This window comes from Neofelis nebulosa, chromosome 12 (assembly GCF_028018385.1).
Source record: "Neofelis nebulosa isolate mNeoNeb1 chromosome 12, mNeoNeb1.pri, whole genome shotgun sequence".
Lineage (NCBI taxonomy): Eukaryota > Metazoa > Chordata > Mammalia > Carnivora > Felidae > Neofelis > Neofelis nebulosa.
In genome coordinates, this window is record NC_080793.1 from 86,332,944 (window position 1) to 86,347,698 (window position 14,755).

General features: G+C 44.5%; 1 protein-coding gene across 6 annotated transcripts in view; it reads left to right on the forward strand.

Annotated features, from left to right (window-relative positions):
- The window catches only part of SMARCA2 (SWI/SNF related, matrix associated, actin dependent regulator of chromatin, subfamily a, member 2), a 180,441-nt gene that overhangs the window by 151,534 nt on the left and 14,152 nt on the right, over positions 1 to 14,755 (forward strand). For 5 of the 6 annotated variants that reach the window (XM_058695783.1, XM_058695787.1, XM_058695786.1 and 2 more), the window contains exons 29-32: positions 298 to 351; positions 9,708 to 9,813; positions 10,303 to 10,404; positions 13,318 to 13,450. In XM_058695783.1, coding sequence (XP_058551766.1) covers positions 298 to 351; positions 9,708 to 9,813; positions 10,303 to 10,404; positions 13,318 to 13,450 — 395 coding nt within the window. The remainder of the gene's footprint in view (positions 1 to 297; positions 352 to 9,707; positions 9,814 to 10,302; positions 10,405 to 13,317; positions 13,451 to 14,755) is intronic. The other variant, XM_058695789.1, reaches the window with a different exon arrangement.

Below are 14,755 nucleotides of genomic sequence, written 5' to 3' on the forward strand. Positions count from 1 at the left end.
AATGTCTCAGAGACGTCACGAAAAAGGTTTTTTCTTTTCTCTCCATTCCTCGAAAACTGTGTGTGTGTGTGTGTGTGTGTGTGTGTGTGTGTGTGTGTGCCAGAATGCGGTTCCACACATAACATTGTGTAGTTTCCCCCCCCAAATCCTATGAGTCGACAACACAGGCAGGTAAGCAGTCTGAGGCTTGGAGAAGTGACAGGAATCCCCCCAAGGTCACCCACCATAGGAGGAAGAGCCGGACTGGGACTCGAACCCAGGTCTTCTGACTCCAGTGTTCTTTCTACTCTACCACAGGTGTAACGTGGAGAAGGTGCCCGGTAATTCTCAGTTGGAAATAGAAGGAAACAGGTCAGGATCTGTCTTGTATCCCCTTGTCTCTGAATACAGGTATCCGTCGGGACAGCAAACAGCCCATTGCTCCCCTAGCCTCCCGACCACACCCACTTGGGGTGGGAGGCGGAGAGGCAGATATTCCAACCCCCCAGCCATGGCTTTTGAAGTTGTTTGTGCTGCGCTGAGGTTGGGGTGTGTCCGTCCTGTAAATGCCCTTCTTAGAAGGGCTGTCGGGAGCCGCCTGCCAGCCTGTCTGCCCACCTCCCCTCACAGATGGGTTTCTCTTGCTTCTCCCTCCCTCGGGCAGCTTCTGTCTTACATCCGTGGGCCTCCTCACTCCGTGCTGCCTTGCTGTAGAAGCTTCATGAACAGCCCGTCTGCTGCGTGGCTCTCCTGCAGGGTGTGAACAAATGTGTGCGTGCACACAGTGTGTCTGACGTTCTGGAGTTAACCCCAGTGTGCATGGGGTTTGCGCCCTGCCTGCGCCATCTGGGTGTGCCTGCCCCATCTGGGTGTGCCTGCCCCGTGGTCCTAAGTGTCCCAAGCCAGTCTGTTGGACTTTTGTGTGCTTCTGCTGCTGCAGGTGGAAAACAGAACTGCTCTTTCTCATAGGCATTTCCTGCGAATGAGGTGACGTTGGTCGCGAAAGGGAAGTGGGGGATGTACGTGATTTCTCGGGGTTAGGAACGATTAGTCCTACATTGAAGATGTCTTTCTGTCAGCTTGAACTTAAAAAAAAACAAAAACAAAAACAAAAAAAAAAAACGGTATGCCACTTGCTCAGCCATATTGCCCTTTTGTCGGTTGACCCTGCAACGTCCTTTACGGCATTTTCCCCCACTAGTGTAGGATCCAGTCTAGGGCCAGGAGGAAGCACTGAAGCCTCCTCCATCCGGCATTCCAGAATGGATGCCGATCCCCAGTTGTGTATGTAAAGAGATTAAACGTGGGAGTGATTCGTGCCTACCCGCGTCTGTGTGGGGATAGAACTGTTGTCCCAGACGGTTGATTTTTGATCATTCCTATTGGTGTTCGGTAAACAGTGTTCAATCCCAGAAGCCAGACAGACACTCCAACCATCATGTGTAACTGCAGGATGTTAAGAATTATGTTACATTTTGGCCATTATGAGAAAGAACTCAGTCCGGATTTGCATTTTGGGATTGAAATAACTTGACTTCATTAGTTTGGTCCGTTTAAATTCGGGAGCATCTTGGGTAAACGTTTCCACCTTCACCACCCCGTCCCCCAACATGAAGAGGTGGCCTTAAGGTCTAAATGGCACCATGTGGCTAGACGCCCAACCCAGGAAACAAGGACAGACATAAGCTCCTTTTCCCTCTGTAACATCAAAATGGTCATGTGACCGTGAAAAGTGGATTAATCACAACTTTAAAGGGTATTGCAAGCCTCCAGTGTCACGCCTGGCCTTTTTGCAGAGAGGATATGGCTGCATGTAGTTGGGACCTAGATAAACACGTTTTCACCGAAGACACATTTAAACTAATTTCCAGAGCCACAGAGAGGGGCTCGACACTTGCCTCCCTCCAGGCTCTGGCATCTTTCTCGTCCCTTACTGCCCCATATGCTGTGCTTTCCCATAAGCCCCCGAGTTTATGATGTGTGTTGTTCAGAGGCTGTGTTAGGGTGAAAGTGGTGTTTGTGCGTTCAGAAGAAGTGCTGAGCATTTTCCGTGTCTGTCTCTGTGCGAGTGTCGCAAGTGGGGGAGAAATGACTAAGACTGAACGCCTTAAAGCCTAGTTGGAAAAAGCGGTCAAGGAAGAACATGGACACAGTGGGAGTATACAGCGTGTGTATACACGGTGGGAGGGGACGGATGGGGCGGAGGTGGTGGACGCATCAGGTCTCTGTGTGGGCCTAGTGGGAACCCCAAGGAGCGTGTGGGGGTGGTGGGCGAGGCAGAGGCACCCAGGCCCACGTGCGGGGGCAGCCCTGGCCATATGGAAACGCGGGCCCCTCTAGAGACCACGTGATCCCAGTAGGCCTGGACCACGCCGTGCGGGGAATGGGGGTCTCGCGTGGGGGCGGTGGGAACGTGACTGACAAGATTCCAGAGCAGGTGTGAGCGAGGAGAACCCACGGACAGCCCTTGGATCTCTGTCCGTGGTGGTGAGTCCGCGTGGTGCCACTCAGGAATGTGGGTAGGAGGAAAGGAGCCACGTGCGCGCGCACGTGCCTGGGTGCCGCGTGCATACCTACCTACCGTGTGCGTGCATGCATACGTGCGTGTGTGTGTGCGTGCACATGCGACTACCCAGCCCACATACTCCATCCCAGGAAATCCGATCCCTCTCTGTGGCTGTTCGCAGCTCTTGATGTTGTGATTATGTTGCTAGTATTGACCATCCTTCCAGGACCGGCCAAGAAGCTCTTTTAGAGGAAATTTATTTTTAGCACCCGACAATGCTGCATTTCTTTGAATAGGGGAGGAAGGCTATGACTGTGGATCTCGGGCCGAAGCACCTTTGCCTATAGTAGCTCTAATTAGATGATGGCGAAATTGCCATAAAATGGTAGTGTGACCAAGTGGACACATTTGTAGAAAAATTCGTTGGAGGTGAAGAGCCTTTCCTGGTGCATCCCCCGAATCGGACGCTTCGGGCTCAGCATCACAGCCGACAGTTTATTCTATGCAGTTGCAGCCTGGTGAGGTCGTACATAGCCTTGCGCATTGTCTGGGATGATGCTCCCCAGACTGGGGTCCTCAAATTCCGGTACCATAGCCTCTTGGAGAACCCTCAGTGCACTTAGAGGCTCTGAGAGGTCTTTTGTCAAGTAACCTGTTGAACTTCGTTCATCCCAGTGTATCCCAAACTCCTTTGACCAACAAAACCCCCCTTTCCAGGGAGAACCGTTAAAAACTCATTAAGCTTGTATTCCCTGAAGCACACCTTGGGAAGTGCTGAACTGGAGCTTAGAAGTTGCATTTAGTCCAGAGAGGGTTTGCTCAGGGAAATATGGATTTCAGTACTTTATTTTTTCCTCATGACAAATATTGATACTTTTATATGTTTATACTTTCACTCCTGGCAACTCCACACTTAACTTCATGATTCTCTCAGCCACTTATACCCACATAAAGCAAGTGGGCAGCCCACAAATAAACTTAGCCTGTCTGCTTTCCAAGGCACACAGGGCCTCCCTGAGGCCTCCAGGGTCAGTCTGACCGGGGAAGCACAGGGCCTCTGCCTTGCAGAGCTGTACTCCAGCACCAGCATAAATGACCTCTTTCTGAGGGAGGAGGAAGAGTCCCAGCTGGAATAACAAAATAGATTTTCTTATGGTCTGATAAAACTGTCTTTAAAACCACTCTACAGGCATTTTAATAAAACGGATTGCTCTGAGACATGGCAGTTATCAGGCATAGATGTTCTTGCATATTCATGGGGCAAGGTCTGCCTCATTCGTGTCTTTCTTAAGAATTTGCTAGAACAGCCATGTAGGACAAAGCAGCACTCTGGTGTCCCCTTGAACCTGTCCCTTTAACAAAATGACACTTGGGACTGGAGGCTCAGGTGGGAGGCATTTGATTTTGTTTGCTTGCCAAGCTGTGTGCTTTTGAGTTTGGTCCCATTTCAGCCTAAAGCTTTGAAGTGTTTTCACTATTACCAAGTAGAGACAAAGGGACGGAGCAGAGGACAAAATACTCAGTGGAAGGGCAGGTAGGTCCCTGCCTTTGGAAAGGAACGCATTCTTTGAGTCACGTCCAGGTCTACAAGATGAGATGGTATAATCAGCCACCAAGGTCTCAGGTGGACAGGTGGGCAGTTACAATTGTATATTTCTACCTGCTCTTAGGAAATGTCAGGCGAGTACAAGGGGAAAAGCAACTGGACACCCTGAGTCACTTTCTAGAAGAGTCCAGTGATAGATGGTAGATTCTCCCAAAGTTTCCTCAAAATGCTTGTCTATGCAGATAAGTAATAATCTCAGAATCCCACGTCCTGATGAGCACCTTTGATTTGTTAGTGATAAGTTCAGGGAGAGAAACCTGAAGAAATAAATTGGACCTTAATAAGGTAGTAGATTCTGATGGTTGTGATATATTAAAATTTTTATGGAGTTATTCTGCTCTACTTTTCTCTTTATTTGGCTTTATAAGGTAGAATTAAATGGTGCCAGTTGGTGAAATGTGCTATTTATGGTGTTATAAATAAAAGCTGATCATATACCTCTTAGATACCATTTCTCTGGGAAAAATTAGATTAGATTTTTGACTTACAGCATGTTTTGAAAGAAGGTAACCCAGTAAAAGTGTTTGAAACCTACTTTATTTATGGATGATGATATGGTTCCAAAATACATTAGCATGTAAATCCTCATTTTGTTGAATCAGAGGACATTGTTGTTAATATTTATTTATGCTCTGGCATATCTCCTTCTGGTCCTTAAGTTTATGAGTTTTTAAAAATGTAGTTGCAATTGTACTGCATTTACAGTCTGATATCCTGTGTTCTTTTATTTATTTTTTTACTGAAGGTCACAACAAGGAATTTTCCCTTTTTTAAGGCATAATCTTAAAATGCGTAATTTTAGACTCCCTAACATTCTGTTGTCCTTTCCCCAGTAAACATTTTGGATGCATTACATTAGTCGCTTTAAATAATGCTGTGATGAACATCATTTATGCAACTATTATATGTACATACTTATGTATTACATATATATTATTTTATTCACCTAGGGTAGATTACCAAAAGTAGAACCATGAACCATGGTGTAACTGTATTTAAGACTCTTTTATTTTTATTTTTTTAAGAGAGTGCATACACGTGTGAGCCAGGGAAAAGGGCAGAGGGAGAGAGAGAATATTAAGCAGGCTCCACACTCAGCTTGGAGCCTGATGGGGGGCTTGATCCCACAGCCCTGGGATCAGGACCTGAGCCGAAATCAAGATTGAGCCTCTCAAGTGCCCCAGCATTCAAGCTTCTTGATAAAGCCTTGCTGTTTTTACTGAGCTGCGTGAGCCCTTTATGACTGCTGCTAACAGCCGGTCATTTACCTTGCATTAACCTGATGTAACCTTATTTTTGTTGGTAACTCAGGCACATCCTATATCTATGGTCCTAACGCTACCCTTTGGGGTGATTTTTAACGGCTACCACCGCCATTGCCAAAAGCAAGTCTACCGTCCTCCCATTCTGTGTTGCCATAACCTCCTGTATTCTTCAGATTTCCAAGCTTGTTGGGAATTCTCAGTCAGTACTCAGTAAGACTCAGGTGAGAGACCTCAGTAGTGAACACAGAGCACAAGTAATTGTCATACCTGTTTTGTGCCTGGCCCAGGTGGGCTCCCTGGGAAAGTAGGGTGCTGTCCCCTTCAGGTGCATTTTTAAGTGGTTTGTTTTAAACCTCCCAGGAATCTGACCCTGAAAAGCAACAGCATGCTTTCACCTACTACCCTCCAATGTTGACCCAGTTTTAAAGTTCTCTTCCCAAATGATTTCCTGTGTTTGAATCCTTGAGGACTATAGTACCTTTTTTTTTTTTTTTTTTTGTAAAATCCTTCCAAGTGGGTATTTTAAATCATGACATCACTTCATTAATGGGGGCAAGATAGGTTTTATTTAGTTAACAAAGGCAAAAATGTGGCCATTTCGACATGAGCTAAATTCTTTTTTTTTTTTTTCACAAGTGTCTATTAATCCATGCTTGTCAACACATCAACCTGGGCAGAAGAAAAGAAAATCATAAAACAGCAAAAAAAAAAAAAAAAAATCAAACTAAAATCAAAACCAAAAAACCTCTTGCCCAATACCTGATCTTCCTAGTTTGGGTTTGTGGGGAAGGCAGAACAGCCGGCGTTTTAAAGCAGTAGGTTTCTTAGCAGTGTTAGTCTTCTGTACTCTTCCAGGGAGGCTACGCCTAAAATGTAACCAGAGGTTCCTAATGTTTTCAGTCACCATTTTAGGGTCCTGGTAGTACAGACGGGAAAGCAGTGCCCTCTGGTTTGCGGACGGGATGGGAGAGACACTGGTTCCCACGTGAAGCCCCACGGCCACGGGAGCCCCCGTCGTATGCTTGTGTATCCACGTGTAATGCGCACACGTATCAGCAGTACATGCAGGGTTTGCACACCAGCATTTACATGGCGGCACACAGGGCCTTTCTGTCTCACACATCATGCTCACGCGGCCCCCCGCCCGGTCACCTCTGGAGAGAGCTGTGCTTGCCCAGCGTCCCCTTGTATCCATATCCCTCCGCCACCCACGCTCTGCCTTCTCACGTTTCCTGTTCCTTGACGGATCAGTGTATGAAATAGATCTGAAATCGCGGACCCTCAGTGGATCCCTCTTTTGGGGGAGGGCAGCGGCTATATCCCTTTTGTCTTGGGGAAGCTGCACACTTCCAGCCCACGATTCATACTTAGGCCTTAAACTATATAAAATGACATCATGGAAAATACCTTGGGGGATAGGTTAAGCATTTCAACAGAAACAGAACACCTTCTGCAAGCCATTGTACAATTAGTCCATTGTTCTGTACTTTAAAAACACACACACACAAAATTTTCCAGCACTGGAAAAAAAAAAAAAAAAGGCATTTGAAAAGGTGTATTGAAAAAGCCTTTGCTCAGCTTAAGTTTGAGAAAGAAATGCCAAGAATTCAAAACTCTTGTCAGGCTGTCTCACTTCCTTTTTCATTTACTTTTTTTTTTAACCTTTAATTTAGGAAAAAATAAGTTACTGTAGTGATCCGTCAACATGTGGTTCTCCTACATCTGTGTGTTCTCTAGGTCACACAAAGCCAGATGTCTTCCTGACATTCCCACCCAAGCTGGCCATCAGAACCCCTGGTACCAACAGGAATGGGAAAGGCTTTTAACTGAGTGTACAATGTTCCCACCCTCTTTGGAAAAAAGAAAAAAAAAATACATAGGGGAATTAAGTTCTGGGCAGTGAGGCACCAAGGGTTAGCTTGGCAGAGCGAGTATCTTCAGTTTTTATGGAAAATGGGTTCTTGATCTTGAAGTACGATTGGAGGCATGGAGCCTGGGAATTAGTAATCACGTGGGGGGTTGACCATGGTCTTTATGGGCACACAGGAAAGATGCTGTCCTGAATAGAAGAGTCAGGTCATCAATACAGAGCTGAGGAGGACTGACATGTTTGTATGATGATCCAACCAACATACCATTAGAGGTCTTTTTCAGTAGCTTCCAGATCTTCCATTTGCCCCAGTGCTCCCTTGTTCTTAGGCAGAGGGGAAAAAAGGAAATAGGACCAGAATATTGAGTGAGCGTTAACTTTTGAAACCATATCAACAGAAGAAATTTGTCTGATTTTTCAGAGTCTCAGAATTTTCAGCTCTCTCCTTTAGGAGCACAGATAATTCTGGACTTGTCTCATGACAGGGTCTAGAATTCCCACAACCCGACTAAAGACAGAGACATCAGACCAAGATTGTTTTGGCCATTTTGCCCCTGCTGGAAAGCCCTTTATCACATTCTTGGTGCAAACAGCTTATTTCTTATTTCACCAAGAGCCCCCCTGAAATCAAGGGTCTGTGCAGCACAGGTGTACAAAGCAAAGATGTCCTTGTAATCCATCAATAGAAAAATGACACCATCTGTTGGCAATGTCGAAAATGACATCGTGAAGATGTCATTGAGGGTCAGGTGTTAAATCTGAGATTACAAGGAGGTCTGACTCTTTGTTGAGAAGACACGGATAGAAATAGAAAAACTGATAGCTAATAAATTGCCTTTCAGATACTTCTTTTCAAACAGGTAAAACGTTTGTGTGTATAAATCTCAGAATAGGAGGAAAAGAACAAACCAGGAATTGTGGCCCTATGTTGAAGGTGACCATAAATAAACTACTTTTTGTCATGTTTTGCTGGTATAATTTATGGAGGTACAAATAGATTTATCAGCCTGGGGAAAGGGGGGTCAGGGCGGCTGTGGGGTGGGAGAAACTCCTTGGCTCTTCCCACGATAACCTAAAAATCTAATTCTCTGTTAAACTGCAGTCTTCTTCAACCTCCGGTGTGTGCCCCCTGATTTCCATATTCATGAGGCCCATGTATATATTTTAAAAAATAAAACAGAGACACCCCCCCCCCCCCCGTATGATAGAAAAACTCGCCCATTCCTTTGACAGCGGATTTTCGGTTAATTTATGCAGGCCCCTTTGCACTTCAGCATTTTCCCCACTGGTTGCTAAGCAACCCTTTGAGTTACTGCGCATGCCTTTTTTATGATAACTGTCATTATGAATATTTTTTAATTATACAACTGGGAGTATGGATTAAAACAACATATTGTCACTCATTCTTAGCCACAGCATTCTCCCACACTCCTGGAATCCCCTTCCGAAATTTACATGGTAGTGATTTCTGTCTATTTATTTATTTATTTATTTTTGTATTTCTGCCTTCACAAAGGAAGTAGAGACTGCATCATAAGGGAAGCAAGATTTTGTTGAAAAATGACCATACCATACCTCACAAGCTACCATCGATCTGGATAGGCCAAGCCAGATATTAGAATCTTGAACCTAAATTATGAATATCTTTGTTCCTTCACTCATGTCTGCTTCCAGTATTAAGTGATGTTAAAGCTTATAGTGCCTTATAAACCGTTTTTCAAAGTTGTAAATTAGTAAGCATTTGTTGCTATTAAATTTGCTTTCAAATAAAGCTACCATGAATTTGAGGGAGGGCCCTGCACTAATCCCAGAAACGCGAGGTATCCGTGCTTGCTAAATATGTTTGTTCTTTTCTGACCAAATGGCCATATGCACAGAAGTGCAGTTAGGCAAGATGAAGGGGTTCCTCTGGCAAATAATAATAAAGGTATGCGTGGTTCACAGTATGTAAAACACTGTAAAAGGAATAACACAGAAAAGAAAGCGACACAAAAGCTTTTCATTTGAGTTTCCAGAGTCATATTCTAACATACTATTTTCTGAATATACAGGGAGTTTGAAGACAAAGGAGTGTGGAAATAAAGCCATTGTAATTTTTTTTCTTGCCAACTCAATTATTATTCATTAAAAAAATGGAGTGGTTGGTTGAATAGGACACTTTTAAATGTTTCTATCAAAACAGAGATCTGTTCACTCTGAAAGAGGAACTCAACAGTGGACCTCGCATATCATGTGTGACAGAAGTGGGGATCTAATGGCATTTTAATGTGATTTCGGAGTTAGCACAAGGAGCATTAATCTCTAGTTGTGGGATTTTTCCTGGATTTAAGGGGCCCCTTGTCTATAATACGTGGGGTGCAGTTTTTTTTTTGTTTTTTGTTTTGTTTTTGTTTTTGTTTTTTTGACATTTTCTGAAATAAAAGCTTTCCTTGGTAGTACGTGACCGGATATGGTTTTGTTTGTTTCCCCCCAACCTTACAGTTCAGGGCGGCAGCTCAGTGAAGTCTTCATTCAGTTACCTTCAAGGAAAGAGTTACCAGAATACTATGAATTAATTAGGAAGCCGGTGGATTTCAAAAAAATAAAGGTAGATATTTTGTTTACAAACTTTATAAAAAAAGAAAAAGGTAAATTCATTGAAATGATTACAGTCAGGGGTTGGCAGTGGCATCCTGTCTGACCACCGTGGACCCCCACCCCCCCTCCTCCCCCCAGGCCCCAACTCCTCCATCTAGGGCTCATCCCTAGAACAGTTGGGATATATCCTTGGGCCTTGATATGTAGATGACTTCATCATGTCACGAGCCCATAGTGTATTCAGTTGCATTTTATTTCAGAAGTTTCAGACTCCTCCCCCCAATCTGGGCGGCTCCTTCCCCCTTGCAAGAAGGAATCCCCGTGGGAGGGTGGCCTCTGTGAACAGCGCCCCCTAGAGTTGTGTAGCCCCACATCCCTGGCAGGGCGGTTATGAAGACAAGGGAGGCAAATCAGGCTTTTTTGGACCAAGTAATGATTTTTGCATTTTTTTTCCCCCTTCCTCGTCATTAACCTCAATTTTATCCAAAACCTGCATTAGGAGAGGATTCGTAATCACAAGTACCGGAGCCTGGGTGACCTGGAGAAAGATGTCATGCTTCTCTGTCACAACGCTCAGACGTTCAACTTGGAGGGATCTCAGGTATGTGTCTTTGGTTGCCTGAAAAACTTTCCACCTTCGATGTGCTTATGTGCTTTTAAGTGATCTGTTTCATTTTCTACTATTTGAACCACTGCTACTCCCCCCCCCCCGGGGGGGTGCAGAATCAAAAATGAGAAATAAAAGCCTATATCATACGCGAGTATGTAAATAAATTGAGGCTTTGGCTCTTTCAAATTAAGGCCAGCCTCTGTATCATAGCTGTGCTATAGCTCCTATTTATGCTTTCCCTTCAAGGCTTGGCTTCTAATTGGGGTTGGAATTCAAGGAAATCACTTAGCATAATGCTTCAAGGCTAGAGGTATGGTTTTCTGCTTTTGTAGAGACTGTGCACTTGATTATACTTCACCTTCATTTTTCTGACCATAACCGTACGTCAGGAAATGAAAATACTTTGATTTAAAGCAAACGAACAAAAAAGGGTACACGTAGAAAAAAGAACCATTGCCTTTAATTGCTCACAGAACATGCTTATCAAACCAACCGCAGTGAAGAAGTCCCCTTTCTTACTGTTAGCAAGTCTTAAAGTATACAAGTCAGTGATACTCAGCTGATTAAAAGAACTGGCGAGAGGATCCTCTCACGGGAATTATACCGCAATCCCACTCCCCTTTTGTAAGCACCCCCTTTTCTCCCGTCTGTATTTCTGCTAATGCTCTTGTATCATGAAGAAGAGAGGAGAGGTCAGTGTGCCTGCCAACTGGTACAGTGTTAAGCCACCATTCAGTTCCTTGAGCTTCTCTCCTGATCTTGTTTTTAAAATCTTTTATGTCCATTCCAATCATGAAACTGGAGAACAAGAGGACCCTCGCATGGGCCTTTTATGCCTTTTAGGAAAAGACTGCGTTTCCAGGTTAACGGCGGTAAGTCATGGCCGACCTCAGCAGTAGTTCTTGAAAGCAGGCCTTCTGCAATCCAGACCCTCTTGAAAGAAAGCTCACATGGAAACCAGGGTAGAGAGGGTAATAAGCAAGAGTCAACAAGGATGTCTTCCTGTGAATGACCCCTTGCAGTCGCTGGATGGACCTTTGGGTTCGTCATACTGGACTTGGGCAGCATGGTGCTGTGCCTCGGGGTCCTCCGGTCCCCCTCTGGTGCCACAGCCGCCCTGTCTCACACGTGAACTAAAGTCCTAAGTGGTCTCTTGGCCGGCTTCCTTCTCCGGCCATCCTGGAAACATGTGGCTCACTCTCTCACCAGCTCCTTTTCCTGCCCATCTACTTCCCACCATGTGCTATTAGATTCTAGAAGGAATTGAATCTCCATAGGCTGCTTCCCAAAGTTGTACCCTACCCTCACACTATAGCCTCTGTCTCTGCTGCTTTTCAGGCTAAGCAGTTAGTTCGTGGTCCAGTCACACCTGCCCCATGAACACACACCCGGATGCACGTGCTGCCGTAAGAAATAGGACAGGGAGAGAGAGCCCGTGTGCCCTTTATGTGGTCACAAGACCGCAACATCTTGCATAAGCAGTCCACCGTCACCACTAGGAAATTGACCTTGCTTGGTGCAATCCCACGTGTATCATATTCTTGCCTCCCCATCTTTCTCACTTGCTGTCTTTCCCTAAATAGCCCCCTCCCTTCTCAGCCCTGATGGAATCCTCCTCACCTGTGCATATCTAGCTGCATTCTGATTTCTGGCAAATTCTACCCCAGTGGCCCCACCTCAGAGCCTCTCCCCATCATTTCTTTCCTTGTACTACCTCTGGGGCTCACTATGGCTCTCCCAGTCACCTTAATGAGTGTTTGGCTTCTCACAAAAAAGGATTATGTTCTAGATCTAGAGTCCAAGGCCATTGGCTTCCGTATTTTTTTTTAATTTGGTAAAACACCTAAAATGTATCATTTCCACCATTTTTAAGTGTGCAGTTCAGTAGTGTTAAGGATCTTCTCATTGTTGTGCAACAGATTTCCAGAACTCTTTGGTGAAGCCGAAACCCCCTACCCATGAAACACCACCCTATTGACTGCTCCCCTGTCCCTGGGAACCTCTGTTCCACTTTGTGTTGCTACAAATTTGACTACTTGAGATGTGTCATATAAGTGAATCAGACGGTATTTGTCCTTTTCAGACTGGCTTATTTCACTCAGGGCTATGTTCTCAAGGCTCATCCAGGTTTTAGCATATGAAAGGATTTCCTTCCGTCTTAATGCTGAATAATACCCCATTTTCCTTCTGTACTGCATTTTATTTGTCCGTCAATCCACTGATGGACACCTGACTTGTTTCCACCTCCTGGCTGTTACGAATAAAGGTGCTGTAAACATGTGAGTACAAATCTCTCTTTAAGACTTTGCTCTCAATTCTTCTGGACATATACCCAGAGGTGGGATTGCTGGATCGTATGGTACTTGAATTTCTCATTTTTGGAGTAAAAGGACCATGTTTGAACTTCAGATCTCAGCAACTACCGCACAGGTCTGTGCATACACTGAAAGTGAGGTATTGATTGGAATAGTCATGGCCAGTACTGATGAGCCAATAATAAAGAACAACTTCCTCCATTTTGTTAGGGGATCTGCATTCTAGACAAGGTTGTGTTACCACAGCATTGGACAAAACACTTCAAGGAACAAATGGAAGTTTTGTAAGTGTTCTGTGTTGCCACAGTTGTGAGGATATCTTACGCAAGTCTACCCTTCCCTAAGTATGTATGCACACGTACGCACACAATTTCAACCACAAGTGGACTCTTTTTCCGTAAGAATACGTGTGTCTATAGTAGAGTTCAGCGTTTTCCTGTTGGGTTTCCCGCAGGCATAAAAGCTAACACTGATGTTTCTAATAGGATTCACGTACAGCAAAGCGGGTGTGTGCCTTGACGAAGAGACTGTGGCTGTGATACTGAGTCCTCAGCTTGTGTTTGTAACCGGTGCCCCTGTGACCCTTTAGATCTATGAAGACTCGATCGTCTTACAGTCTGTGTTTAAGAGCGCTCGGCAGAAAATTGCCAAAGAGGAAGAGAGTGAGGACGACAGCAACGAGGAGGAGGAGGAGGAAGATGAAGAGGAGTCCGAGTCAGAGGGTAAGCCCAGGCATGTGTTTCTTCCATTTTTGTGCCTCTTGCCACCTGCAGAGACATTTCCACAGATGCTAACAAAACAGATGTTCGAGTCCGCCATTCTGTGGTCTCTTGTGTCCTTGCTGGGCAACCTCAGGCAGTGTACTTAACCCTGATCAAGGTTAGTGTTCTTCCCTACAAAACCGAGGTATGAGAAACATCCCAATGCATGCAGAGAGCCTAGCATATAGCCGGGCTCGTAGCAAACACTCGCTGAATGTTGTCTTGGAAAATTAGTGTAATACACATTTTCTACCAACATAGCTGTTAATGACACCTGTCTGTTATGGAACACAGAGGCTCCCTAGCCCGGAAGGACTGATGGAGCATTGATTTCTAGGCATCCCCACTCCCCCTCGAGTTTCTGATTCTGTAACCTGTGTGTTGGGCTCAAGAGAGAACATTTCTGACACTTTCCTGGGAAGTCCTGATGCTGTGGGGGCTCAGGAACACACTGTGAGAATCCTTGTCTTAGAAAATAATTGTCAAAGTGAGTTGGAAATGGGGTCCATTTTATCCGTCATGGATCCAGTACTGATCTGCCTTTAAAATTTTGATATTTTGTTCATCATGGATTTTTTTGGCATTAGCCTCAAGTATTTCAAACACTGCATTAGTACGTTTATCTCAATTACTTAGTTTCAGTGCCTTCGGAAATTTTTTTAAGTTTTGAAATTTAACTCCAGAAAAGTTAACATACAGTGTTCTGTGAGTTTCAGGTATACAATACAGGGATTCAATAATTCTCTACCTTTTTCAGTCCTCTTCATGATAAGTGTGTGCTTTAATCCCCATCATCTATTTCCCTATCTGCTGTCCCCCCACCACATCCCCTCTGGGGGATCAGTTTGTTCTCTGTAGTTAAGAGTCTGTTTCTTGGTTTGTCTTTTTCCTTTTATTTTTGTGTTTGTTTGTTTCTTAAATTCCGTATATGAATGACATCATATGGTATTTGTCTTTCTCTGACTTAATTTAGCCTAATACTCTCTAGCTCCATCCATGTCATGGCAAATGACATTTATTTTTTATGGCTGAGTAATATTCCTGTGTGTGTGTATCACATCTTCTTTATCCATTCAGAAATTTTGCACCCAAGGCAAATACCTCTTTTGTGGAAGCTTCCTCCCAGGTGCCTTCAAAAGTCTAAATTGATTACCTAAGTATGTTCTCACCCCTACCTCCTCCTCTCCAAGTAATTAATCTCTGCCATATACAGTCTTCTGTGTAAAACAGTACAGGTATACTTCAGAAGTTTTTTTTTTTTTATTT